This window comes from Prinia subflava, chromosome 5, assembly GCF_021018805.1.
Source record: "Prinia subflava isolate CZ2003 ecotype Zambia chromosome 5, Cam_Psub_1.2, whole genome shotgun sequence".
In the NCBI taxonomy this organism is placed as follows: Eukaryota; Metazoa; Chordata; class Aves; order Passeriformes; family Cisticolidae; genus Prinia; species Prinia subflava.
Window position 1 is genome coordinate 4,903,134 of NC_086251.1, and position 12,169 is coordinate 4,915,302.

Genomic DNA, 12,169 nt, shown 5'->3' on the forward strand with positions numbered 1-12,169 from the left:
GAGGAGAGAGGGAGAGGGAGAGGAGAGAGGGAGAGGAGAGAGGGAGAGGGAGAGGGAGAGGAGAGAGGGAGAGGAGAGAAGGAGAGGGAGAGGGAGAGGGAGAGGGAGAGGGAGAGGGAGAGGGAGAGGAGAGAGGGAGAGGAGAGAGGGAGAGGGAGAGGAGAGGGAGAGGAGTGCCCGGCACTGCCCGCCCCGCTACAAAGGAAACGCGCTGTTTCTGCCCGAAGGCGAAGAAATAAAGAAGATGGGAAATGTCACAGACTGCAGATTGCCATAGCTGATAGTTCAGGTGGGGTTTATGGAAAGAAGCCAGGAGGTTTTGAGGTGGTTCTTCATGTAGAATCATGGAAGCATCAGGTTTGGAAGAGACCTTCAGAATCTTCCAGTCCCCCATGAAGCCAGCGCCGCCCCTGTAACCCCTAAGCCACAAACCCACATCAGCCAGGTGCAGATCCTTGAACACCTCCCTGGGCAGCCACATCTGGCCATGCAAACAGTGAAACACAAATATAACACAGGCCTGGCCACAGCGATTTTCCACAGGCAGACTGGATACAAATAATAAAACGATTCCCACTCCCAGTGAAAGTTTAAGGTTTTTACCGGAGAATAAGAAAATTCTCTGTTGGATTTCTTGCCAGCTCTGCCTTAGTGCTAGGTAAGGAGCACAGAGAAGGTTTATTTGAGCTGTAAATTGTCACTAGGAATCCCCAGGTACAAGGTTGGAGGTTGCAGAGTTTCCCTGACACTTGTGAAAGGAGAGATTTGGAAAATACACTTGTAAAACAAAGAGAAGATGGGGCATCATTTGGGGACAGGGAAAGCTGCAGTTCAGCAACACCCAGCCTCGAGTTTAAGGAGAGAAGTTTAACAACACCTAGCCCAGGGTTTATTTAAGCATATGTGACCCTTGTGTCAAGTCATGTCCAAACCATATCTTGCATTTCCCAGTTCCTGGGCAGTTATGTGCTCCCCCTGCATCCCACAGATACCTGTTATTTGGGAAGGAAACTTCTGATGAGAGGGCCAAAGGACCCAGATGCAAACCCTTATCACAAATGATTACAGAAAACTTAATGGCCGATTATAATACAAATACAGAAGAGTATAATTTAACTATTTTCATTTCCCTACAAACATAAACTAATTCTAAATATGTGGGTTGGATTTCCATACTGATTTTTGCAGAAATCACCTAATTTAGAATATTTTTATTTTAGGGGTCTCCAAAATAGATGAGAGTTCTCTTCTGTAAGCTGTAATTACACTCTTTTATTATTTATCATGCACTGGCAGTGTCTCATTTATTAGGCCACTGCTTGCTGAATATTTTATTTTATGTGCATTCCGAGCAAATAAAATTCCTCTTAAAACAAAGTTGAATAGAAGGGCATTGTACATCAGAATTGTGCTTCAAAACTATTGCTACTACATTGCACATAACAGATTTGAAATGTAACTTTCAGAAAATTCTGTTTGATAAATCAGATCTAAGGTCACTCAGCTACACATACAGGTTTGTCTGATGCATTCGGATCTCTCCTTCTTTGAACAGTTCCAGAATTTCAGATAAATTATGTATAAAGTCAGAGAAAGGCAGTCTTCCATCTGGGGTAACTACTTGCAAAGTCCAAGCTAAGTAGGTTTGAGACAAACTGGTTTTAAACCAGCATTTTACACGGCTGTTGTGCCAAAGGCAGTGAGCAGATGCCAGCAAAGAATTTGCCAAGTGGCTGGAAAGGAATCTTTCCAAATATCCACATGATGACTTACAATTCCAAACACACCAAAGAGTCCCATCTTACTTGTCAATCTTTCTTGTGCAACAAAGCATTACAGTATATTCTATTTATAAACCCATGGAAAACTTCTTTTATGTTGCTTCAGACTCCAATTATTTTAGGACTGTACAGGTACTTTCCCAGTTTCTTTTTAAAGCAGTGGCTGAACAGTCACATCCTTCTGCAATTTCTACAGTTCTCACTTCCATTTCTGGATTTTTACAAACTGCATGCATTTACCAAATTTGCATATTCTGTGTGTTTTATCTTATAATAACATACTACAGGACAATTATACTCACAGGTATCCTTTAAGAAGGGGGAATGTCACTTGGCTGAAAACTCCCCAGGAACTGGATTCCACACCTAGAACTGTCAGTTCTAATGTCAGTACAAATCACTTAAAAAACATTTTGCATTTTTTATAAGCCTAGTAGTATATTGTATGTACATATTCCAGCTACTCAAGATGGAGTTTATGGAAAAGCCTGGTCTAATCAAAGTTTCTTAATTCTCATCTCACATTGCACTTTCTGGAATGGCCTTGAACAATCTCCAAAACATAGGAAAATTGTTGCTTTTATTTAGAGTAGGAGCCAAACTTCTAGATTTACAAATTCCTCCTTAACTCAATACTGAGAAAGACCAAATCATCTGTACTAAGAGTTCTTAGCAGCTTTAATTCAATTACAGGACTGAATACTCATATTAATTACTCAAATTAATTTCTGCAGGCTTTTTGGAAAGCAGAGGACAAGAAATATGATGCTTTTTGATTTGTTGACTTTACAAAACTGACAGATATGATTGGCTTTGTGTCATTCAATCATTCAGTGGAGCAATTTTCTCCCTTTTTGAATTATTACAATTTTCAATATTGTTTTGTTTAAAAAAAGAATCATTCTTCCTTTACAGTGAAGAGTATTTGATAACACGATTCAACTGCATTTCACATTTGGCACAAACCTCCCCTCTGGCTTTTGGAGATAACTTCATTTAACTGTGAGGGGTTTTTTTTCTGTTGGAATATCAGCAAGTCTTCAGTAAGTAAATGCATATGTGCCAAGCATATCATTAACTGAACTGATTGAAGATCAGAAAAGCAAGTACTAGGTCTAACATCGCTTGGGTGCCACTAATGGGTGCATTATAGATTGAAATATTTCATTGGATCCATTAGATGTTTTGTTGTTATCAATACCACAGGCAGTTGTATGAATCTATTTACAAAATTAATTCAAACTCCATTAGCTTTTAAGGCACTGCTGAAATGAAAGCAGTCTCTTACAACAGCTGAAACAGTTACAAGTGAAAATGAGAGACCATTTTGATGAATATGCATTCCAGCAGTAATCATCTCCCAGACAAGATCTGTCTGTTTCTAAAAATAATTGTTAAAAATACAGATGTATATTTAGAGGGGGTTTATTATTTTGTTCCATTCCTCTGTAAATGTTGACATTTAAACTTTTACTGCATTTCCTCTTGTTAAAATAGACTGCAAGAGAGAAAATACCATGGGCACTGAAATAATCATGAGTGTATTACTGTCACCAGAAGAGTCTCTAAAGTACAATAAAAGCAAGTTGAAGATATAATAGAAATACACTTTTAAAAAATAAATCAATAAATAAATGTGATCAGTTGTTACTTGGTAAAAAGAAGTGGACAATTTTTTTTTATATAGCAAGATTAGAAAGATAAAATAAATACATTTTTACAAAGTGCAAAATTTACCTGAGGGAACCGGTGCTTGCTGCACGACAGAAGTGACCTAACACCCAGGTGGTTTCAGAAAGTACTGACATTTTACAGTGGGAATCCCAACATTTAAAATAACTCTGGAGACACTTGCACTACTGTCAGTGTGTGGTGTGTAAAGGCACAACCTACCTACAAACAGGCTGGCAGGCTCCTCGTGGGGCAGACAAGGTGCTGAGTGGCATCACCAAGCTGTTCTAAGGTTTAGTAGTTTATGTTTTATAGGTGCCAATGGAAGGGTACAACAACATCTGTGTTGAAAATACGCTGTTTCGCTGTCAGCTCAGTGTCACTGCCATTCCCCGGGGAACCATGTGAGCTGTTCATTAGGAGAGCAGAGATAGCACAGCAAACTAGACCCACCAGTCAAATGTATGCTCTTAGATAACTGCCCATAGTAATCGCTGCTGCAAGATGTGAGAGGAGTTCAAGTATTTTCTTGTTAATTTATTACCATTACCCTACCCTTACAACCCACCCTGCTCTTATTGCAGATCTTGCAATAGTATTTTCTTAATGCTTCCATTACTGTAGATGCATTTACTCAGCTATTATCTCGGTTTGCTTTTGAAGTTTTCCAATTTGTTACAAAAGGCAAGCTCATTTGAATACTCATGGTCACCTACAACAAGTGCCCTGTGTCCTCTACACTCGGGGATTTGTACTTGAGTGCTCAGAGAAGCCTTTGCTTTGCTAATGGATTTGTAAGGGCTCTCTGGCTTTGCTAATGTGTGAGCTCACACTGCAAGGTTCTCTCTCTTCTCTTGGGCCACGCAGAGCCGCCCGTTTGTGTGTAAGAAAGCTGAGAAACGCAGTTATCTCCCAAACCGTTATTTTTTCACTGCGGTTGGCACAAAGTCAGCACGAGAGGAAACTCTGCCAAGCTCTTGCATCCCACAGAAGAGATTAAATCAAGTGCAGAGGCAAGGCTGATGTGCCAAGCTGAGGAGAGAAAACCAAAAGGCCGTGGGACACCTGAATCCAGCAGGAAGGGCACAATTGTGATTTGATGGACACCAAGCTTAAACTTCCAGACAAACTGCTGTGGTAGCAGGCAAGTTGGAGCAAGTTCAGGCAAGTGGCTGGCAGAGAGGAAGGAGGCAGCACTAACAGATGAGGAATCCAGGGGGTACTGAATGGCCAGCAGCAACAGGTGTGCTTTACTCACATATCAGATGGGCAGGGCAGCTGTGAGTCACAGGCACAGACACTTGCAGGATGTGGGTTTCTGAGTGGCAGCTATTTTGTCAGGGTGTTGCCAGCAGCAGCTGATGAAGACATTGAGAATTACTGTGGGAAAAGCACGTACACACGTGCATAAGTCATTTTTCCAGGCTAAAAACAATGCCTATATTATGGCTGAATCATTTTTGAATGCTTTGGGTTGCCACATGTCTCATCCAACAGCTGTGGCCATAATTCTTAGCCTTTTTATGACCACGTGAGGATGAATGTGTTGACACTTGTTTAAGAGTCACAATATCCTCTCTTCTTTGGAACTCGGACTTGGAATGGAAAACTCCTTTCTTTTCACTTCATTTCTTCACTAGCTGTGTGAAGTGAAGGAGTTTCTGAAGCCACAATCCACAGAGGGTTACACATGGAGCACTTCCGTGCTTGCCAAGCTGGGGGGACACAGAACTACCTGATCCCTCATGTTTTGGAACATCTACTTTTAACTCTGTTCGTATTTTTACACCAACTACCTTCACTCACCGCATTGCCAGTGCTTTTCTGCATCGTAAAGATACTTTTATATCTAAATGTGTTCACGTTAGTTTCCAAGTATTGTAACCCAACTCACAGAAAGTGTCCCTAGAACTTTCAGCTTCAGGGCCCAGAATCTCTCAAAATAAGGTCAAATTATTTTACGTGTTAATATCCTCATTCCTGCTGAGTCACGCTGGGTCTGAGGTTCAGTTATTTGCCTTGGCCTGTTCACCCGGAAAATTTCTTGGGGTTTTGCTTGTTTGTTTGTTTTTTAATACAGACGAGCACCTGCACCGGGTTGCCACACCGAAGGGCAGACGCTGTTGAAAACACTTCTGATCGGGACACATCGCCAGCACATTTACCGCCTGTCATTCTGCACCGGCCCCACGGCTTGCTAGTGTCGAACCCGAGTTTTCTACATTAAAGCGCTTTTCGAGGAGTTTTGAACGGGGCGCTCGGGAAGGCGGCACCGCTGAAGCGAATCCAGGTGGGGCTGGGCTCCCTCCCCTCCCTCCTTCCCTCCCTGCCTGCCGCGGCGGCCGGGGGCCATGTGACCGCCACTTCTGCCTTCGAGCCGCCCCGGAGGAAGGGGAAGGGGCCACTTTGCCCGCTGCTCCGGCTGCCGCTGCGGCCGCTGCCCCGCGGGGGAGGCGCCGCCCGTGCCCCGCCACAGGTGCAGCCGGCGCCCGCAGCGCCGCGGCCCCGGAGCGACCGCGCCGGCCCTCACAGAGGTACGGACAGGGCGCCCCGCCCGCCGCTTGCCCCCCGCGCCGGGGCGGGCCCGGCCGGGCAGGACGGGCCGGCAGAGCCCCCCCGCCCCGCGGGCTGCGCCCCCCGCCCGCCGCGGGGCCGCCCCGGCCGCGGTGCGGCCGCCCCGGGGACAGCCGGGCGGCCCGGCGGGGCCGGGGGCGCGGCGAGCGGGCTCCTCCGCCCGCGGGCCATAAAGGGCCGGGCAGGGGCGGCGCGGCACTGCGGTACCGGGCGGCCGGAGGGTGGATGCGGCAGCGGGGAGCGGCGGCGGCTGGCGGGAGCAGCTCCTCCCCCTGCCGCCGCCTCCTCCTCCGCCGGTAGCTCCGGGCAGCGTCTCTCCGGGCGGCGGCGGCCCGGCCCGGCCCCAGCATGGCTCTCCCCGGGGCGCTCGGTAAGTGCCGCGCCGGGCCGGCCCGGGGCGCCGGCGGTGACCTTGGGCCGGAGCCGTGCGGGGCTCCTGCGGCGGCAGCGCCCGCGGCCCGGCCCCACCTGCTCCCGGCGCGGGGATGCGGCGCTGCCCGCCGGGCATCCGCGGGCTCGGAGGCGGCTCTGCCTCTCACGGCGTGTGCTCGGAATAGATTCAAGACCGTTAAATGCCTGATCGATAATTGCTTTTTAAGTATCCCATCTATATGGTTTTTTTTAATTGCACCATGTTTCAAGAGAAATAGCTTTCTTTCCTTCTGACCTAAAGAGCAGCCAACCTTTCTATTAGATCGCGATATTTAGGAAAAGTGCATTTACTGGGTGGCATTCATACCCTCTCCTATCCCATTAAAATGTCTAGTTGTTGCTCACCTTGGGCAAAGGACTGCAGTTGAATAGAAGGATACTGGATACAAGAGCCTCTTCTAGTTCAGGATGGCACAGCTCGCACAAGTATTGCATGAGGGGCCTCATGGCTATTTTAGGTTTTTTAGGCTCATTTCCGTGCCATGAGCTAGCAGTGATGTGGGTGAACATACATTTCAAACTGTTCTGTGCCTTAGCATCTCGTGTTTGAGTGGAGAATGTGAGCTTGGGATCTGTAAGAAAGAAAAAAACTTTGTTGTCAGTAAAGGATTGTACTTAGATCTATACTTTCTGTCTCTTCACAGTCTTCTTGTAAGGATTTAAAATACAGCATGGTTAAAATACTGAATTTCTGTTTCTGATCACAATTCTTTAGGAAAAGTTCATTTAAACTAGGAAAATGCTCAGCAGGAAAAACATTATTATTTCACATTGTACTAATATTGTTAGCGCTCTTACAGTAGCTGTAAGAGTTGGTGTACTGAGGAAGTATAAAGGGAATTTCTCCCTGCCTGAAGTGGCCAAAAGGCCCTTGCTGCTGGCAGCTGCAAGTGTGGCAGGCACTGCTGCTGACAACTGTGCTCATTCAGGTCAGGGACAGACTCCCATGACTTCCTTGGGGCTTGAAATTGAGAAGCCAAACCTAAGTTTGGATGCTACTGAGACATGGTAGTGCATTGTCACTGAATTATTCAGCTAAACGTGTCTGTGTTTTTAAATTTCTTATGTAGTTATACTTGATTTTATGAAGACTTAATACTAATTGCAAACCAAATACTCTCCAGGCAGAAAACAGCACAGTCAGATCCACTGTTCTTTAAAAACAGAGATGCTCTTGTACTGGGACGTGAATGGATTCTTATAAAATAAGAATACAACGTAATGTAGGGGAACACTAAATTGCCATGTTATGGTCCAATTTAACTCTTGTCACCTTTTCATATTACATTTGCTTTTGGAGTAAAAGCAAAAATGTTCTCAAAAGCAACTGTGAAAACAGGTGGACATTACTTAGAGTCTTTTAGGCTGAAAACAACAGGATCAGGTATCAAAAGGATCACATATCAACACATGAAACCTGCAGCATGCCTACAGAAAAATTGTAGTGGGGGCCCTGATAAGTTGTGCCTGGAGAGATAAAAATTGTTGTGCTCCAAGCTGACTTCCAGGGTATGTTGTTATTTAAATGAATGCTATCTCACAAAATACGTTTGCATTTTTCTAACCAAAAAGGATTCTGAAATGCCACTTTTGGACCCAGACCTCACATTGTGGCAGTGCTCAGATCCATTTGCTGTGACATGTTCGCAGCTATTTTTAACTTATGTAATAAGAATTTAATCTTATTTGTTATAAACTCCATCATACTGAAGGCACTCAGAAAGCTTTACAGTACACAACAAATAATGCTGGACAGTAGCTTATCAGCGCTGTGTTTTTTGCCTCTGGAACACTTCCAGTTATGCTAAAAGGCACATTCTGGATCATATGAAGATTGAATAAAAGAGATGCCAGGAAACTACAGAAGAAACAATAAAGATGGCATTTCAGTTGTGAAGCTAGAACAAAACAGAAATATTTTGTGATGAAAGGCTAGCTGCTTAAAAATTTAAAAACATAAAACATATTCTTCTTGAAAAGTAATATGTAAATGCCAAATAGAAATGGAAGTCCATGACCTATCTGCTTCCCACATGCATTCAAAGATGTGATATGAACCACCAAAGGAAAAAAGTCACTGACTTAGCTATAATGTCTTTGCTCCTGTTGTGCAACTATTTCACTTCCCAGCAGTTCTGTGGCTTTCTGATTGGGGCGAGGGTGGGGTGAGGTGGAAATGTACAATCTTCATTTCTAACTTGCCTGTTGGTTTGAAGTCACTGAGCAAGGAAGAAGGCAAGCACCTGAGGGAATGTGATTTCCAGCTTCAGTGCAAAGACACACAGCTGAATATCCACTTTATCACAAATAATTGTCTGTCTGACTCTGCAAGTAAGTGGAATCTCCTGGTAGACCTCTCCATGAATTGCTTAGGAATTTTTGTGGGTATACCAAGAGGTTCCTGATGCACAAATCAGCATGTGTCTCCAAAAGTAGAGCTGCTCTGTGGTTCTTGTGCACTGCATTCTAGCTTAAATCCTGCAGAGCTGTTCTGCTTCCTTCTCATTTTGCTCCAAGCTCTGCATTTTGACTGGCATACTGTGGAAAAACCCCAGTCTCTTGCACATCTCATCCTGTGGCTCTAACTCGATCCCCTGTGCCGCTCCCCAGGCGAGATGCCGCGGCAGTTTCCCAAGCTGAACATTTCGGAGGTGGACGAGCACGTGCGGCTCCTGGCAGAGAAGGTGTTTGCCAAAGTGCTGCGGGAAGAGGACAGCAAAGATGCGTTGTCGCTCTTCACCGTGCCCGAGGATTGCCCCATCGGGCAGAAGGAGGCCAAGGAGAGGGAGCTGCAGAAGGAGCTGGCGGAGCAGCAGTCTGTGGAGACGGCTAAAAGGTTTGTTCCGTAGTTAGTATTGAAATAGCAGCAATTCTGCCTCTTGCTGCTTCAGGAGAAAGGTCAGCAGCAGGTAGCAGGGCTGTCCTCGTGGTGTGCTGTGCAGGGGGTTTGGGGATGGCCCCAGGGAGCTGGGATTGGTCAGGTTGTCTCAGCAACAGCACAGATATTGCTTATGCAAATTAATTAAACAGCATAGCTGGGTAGACATGAACACAACCCCAAGACTCTTTAATGAAAGAAAAGTCAGAAAAAGAAACACTCTCACTCTTTTTCTAGTTTCATTAAGACAGACAGAAAATTTTAACAGAGAAAATTACAGTGGCATGATATGTCTTTTAGTCTCTGCAAAAATAGATGAAAGCAAAGAATTTATATTTAAGATCAAGGGGTAAGGTGGAAAGTGGCATTGGCATAATGAGGTTATTTGTAGGTTTCCTTTACTCACAGAGATAAAATCTAACCACTGTCAGCTATAAAAATGCACATTAAATATAATAAGTTGCATTCTACCTTTAGTTTACCCATGGCTGTAATGAAGGCAAACTTGCTGTGGTTTGTGATTTTTTTTCCTGTAAGAGAGGCAGCCTTCCCCTGATGTCAGGCTGTTCCAGTGTCTTGCCTTCACAGGACTGCTGGGCTCTTTCTGGAGTCACATGAGCTCACCAGCAGCCTGACACCAAATGGGTTGGACGTGTACAGACTCTTCAAAAAGCAGGCAGACAAGCAAGCCTTGAAAGTGATAGCTGAACACGTGTACCTGGTTAGCTGCAGACAGGCAGTTGGGCAACACTTGGAATCATGTTTCTGGAGCAGAAGGGAGAAGAGTCAATTTAGTTAAATTAAGGTATGACTCACTGATGATACAAGCTGAGACTTTGGGTTTGGAATTGTGCAAGTGAGTTTCCCAGTTGGCATGTTCATAGACATAAACAGGCACAGAAGGGAAAACCAGATGTTTCTAGTCAAACAAATGTTTGGTACATATTTCCTCCTGAACTAGTGTTTCACTATTCATTTTGGAAAATTTGTCTCACAGAAACAAACCCAGGTTTTGTACAGTGTTCACTGCAGGAAGGGGTATTTTAGGTATTTTGTTTACATGTGGGAACAGAACAAGTGTTCATGGCTGTCCTGCAGGACTGAAGTGTACCTCAGGGACAGTGACACAAGTACAGCTTGTGCTGGTTCCAGTTGCAGTTGATCAATCAAAACTGATGCTGATTTCCAAGGTGGCTACAAGTACTTTAGAGGATGAAACTAGAGTGTTAATTGTACCAGCACTGCATGTTCTTATTCTTAAGAATGCCACAGGAGTAATATGCAGCTTTCAGAGACTGTTCCAGTGTTCCTTTTCCTTTCTTAGTGATTCTTACTAACATGTTAAGGTTTTGGTATCTAACTTACAAGAGTAGGGGCTATTTCCACAGTCCAAAAGAAATTGATATCACAGTTAGTTTATAACATAGTATTCATATAATATATGAATATTTAAAATACATTTAAGCACATTTAAACTGAGTAAGGAAAATGAATTCCATCTTCAGAGATATTCCAAAGCTCCACTTAAGGCATTACTATTTTTTCACTGGAAAACACAGCATTCTTTTTTAGGTTTATCTGTGGTGCATATCTATCACAGCTTTGATGAGAAAAGGCAACGTTTTTAAATTTATGTGAGTTCCACCTGAAGGGAGGAATGGACTTGTGTAACAAAGCCATGCTGTGATATCACACTGATAACCTTCTGCTCAAGTCTCATCAAACACTGCCTAAGCAGTGACTAGGTGCTCATCCTTTTCCTTACAAATTGAACTGAATGACTGTATGTGAAATTTTGTTGCCTAGTCTTGTCTGACAACTAGATGAGTTTTAGGTCTTGCAAGTTTTGGGAAGACTGAGAAGTGTGTGTAACAGTATGATAACTTAGAACAGTTTCCATATGTAACACTCCTTGTTTCTGTCTGATCCTTCACGAATTCTGATGCTGTCAGTCTCTAAGAATCGACCTTTACTAAAGTGAGCACAGTGATCACATTTTCCTTCTGCACAGAGACTTGCTGAAACTGAAACTGGGAGAAGCAAAACAAAAACCTTAGGGCATCTTGGAGTGATTGTAAATAAATTATGGCATATTGGAGTCATGTAGAGGGTAAGTGCAATTTGGTGTAGTGTAGATCATGTGAAATGTCAATACAGAAAAGCTAAAAGCACAAGTACTTTCTGACCAGCTTTTTTTTCTGTGGTATGAGATTTCATTTGTAAAACTTCCTAGGGGGTGATTTCTTGCTGTAATCAGTTTTCCAGTGTATTTAGTGTTGTGTTCCGTGGCTTATTTTATGTTTTATACCATGAATTCATAGGAAGAAAAGTTTCAAGATGATTAGATCCCAGTCTTTGTCATTACAAATTCCACCTCAGGAATGGAAAGCACCACCGGCCCACCCCGTCCTGTCTCCTGCAACGCCAGTTCTTCCAAGTGCTTTTGTGCCAGTCCAAGTGCCATATGATGTACCAGAATTCCAGAGGGTTTCAATTAGTGGGGACTACTGTGCAGGGGTAAGAAATTATTGTTTTCCCACTTTCTGTATCTAGAGGGTGTAAAAAAGGTCCCGTATATTTACATGAAGGGTAAAATGTCAATAGGATGGTTCTCTGCAATAAACTCTAAATTACTTTGTGAATACAGTGATTTGTTAAACAATTAGAAGTCAAGGTCAAGCTGTTTTATACTCTTTTTGATAATAAATTGGATAAAAACATAATCAGATGCTCAATAAATAGGTAATATATGGTAGGATAAAAACATTTGTGTGTGTTTTGTATACTGTATTAGTGTTCTGCCTCTGTCACTGACTTCCTGACTCCTAGGGCA

The 12,169-nt window shown here is 43.8% G+C and overlaps 1 protein-coding gene across 3 annotated transcripts in view; it reads left to right on the forward strand.

Annotated features, from left to right (window-relative positions):
• Nucleotides 1–5,541: 5,541 nt before the first annotated feature.
• The window catches only part of AMPD3 (adenosine monophosphate deaminase 3), a 33,419-nt gene continuing 26,791 nt past the window's right edge, over nucleotides 5,542–12,169 (forward strand). The window contains exons 1-3 of one of the 3 annotated variants that reach the window (XM_063397665.1): nucleotides 5,542–5,742; nucleotides 9,069–9,294; nucleotides 11,658–11,853. In XM_063397665.1, the coding sequence (XP_063253735.1) occupies nucleotides 9,074–9,294; nucleotides 11,658–11,853 (417 nt within the window). In that variant the 5' untranslated portion in view covers nucleotides 5,542–5,742; nucleotides 9,069–9,073. Of the gene's footprint in view, nucleotides 5,743–5,775; nucleotides 5,987–6,094; nucleotides 6,397–9,068; nucleotides 9,295–11,657; nucleotides 11,854–12,169 lie in introns of those variants that run through there. The other 2 variants (XM_063397664.1, XM_063397662.1) reach the window with 2 other exon arrangements.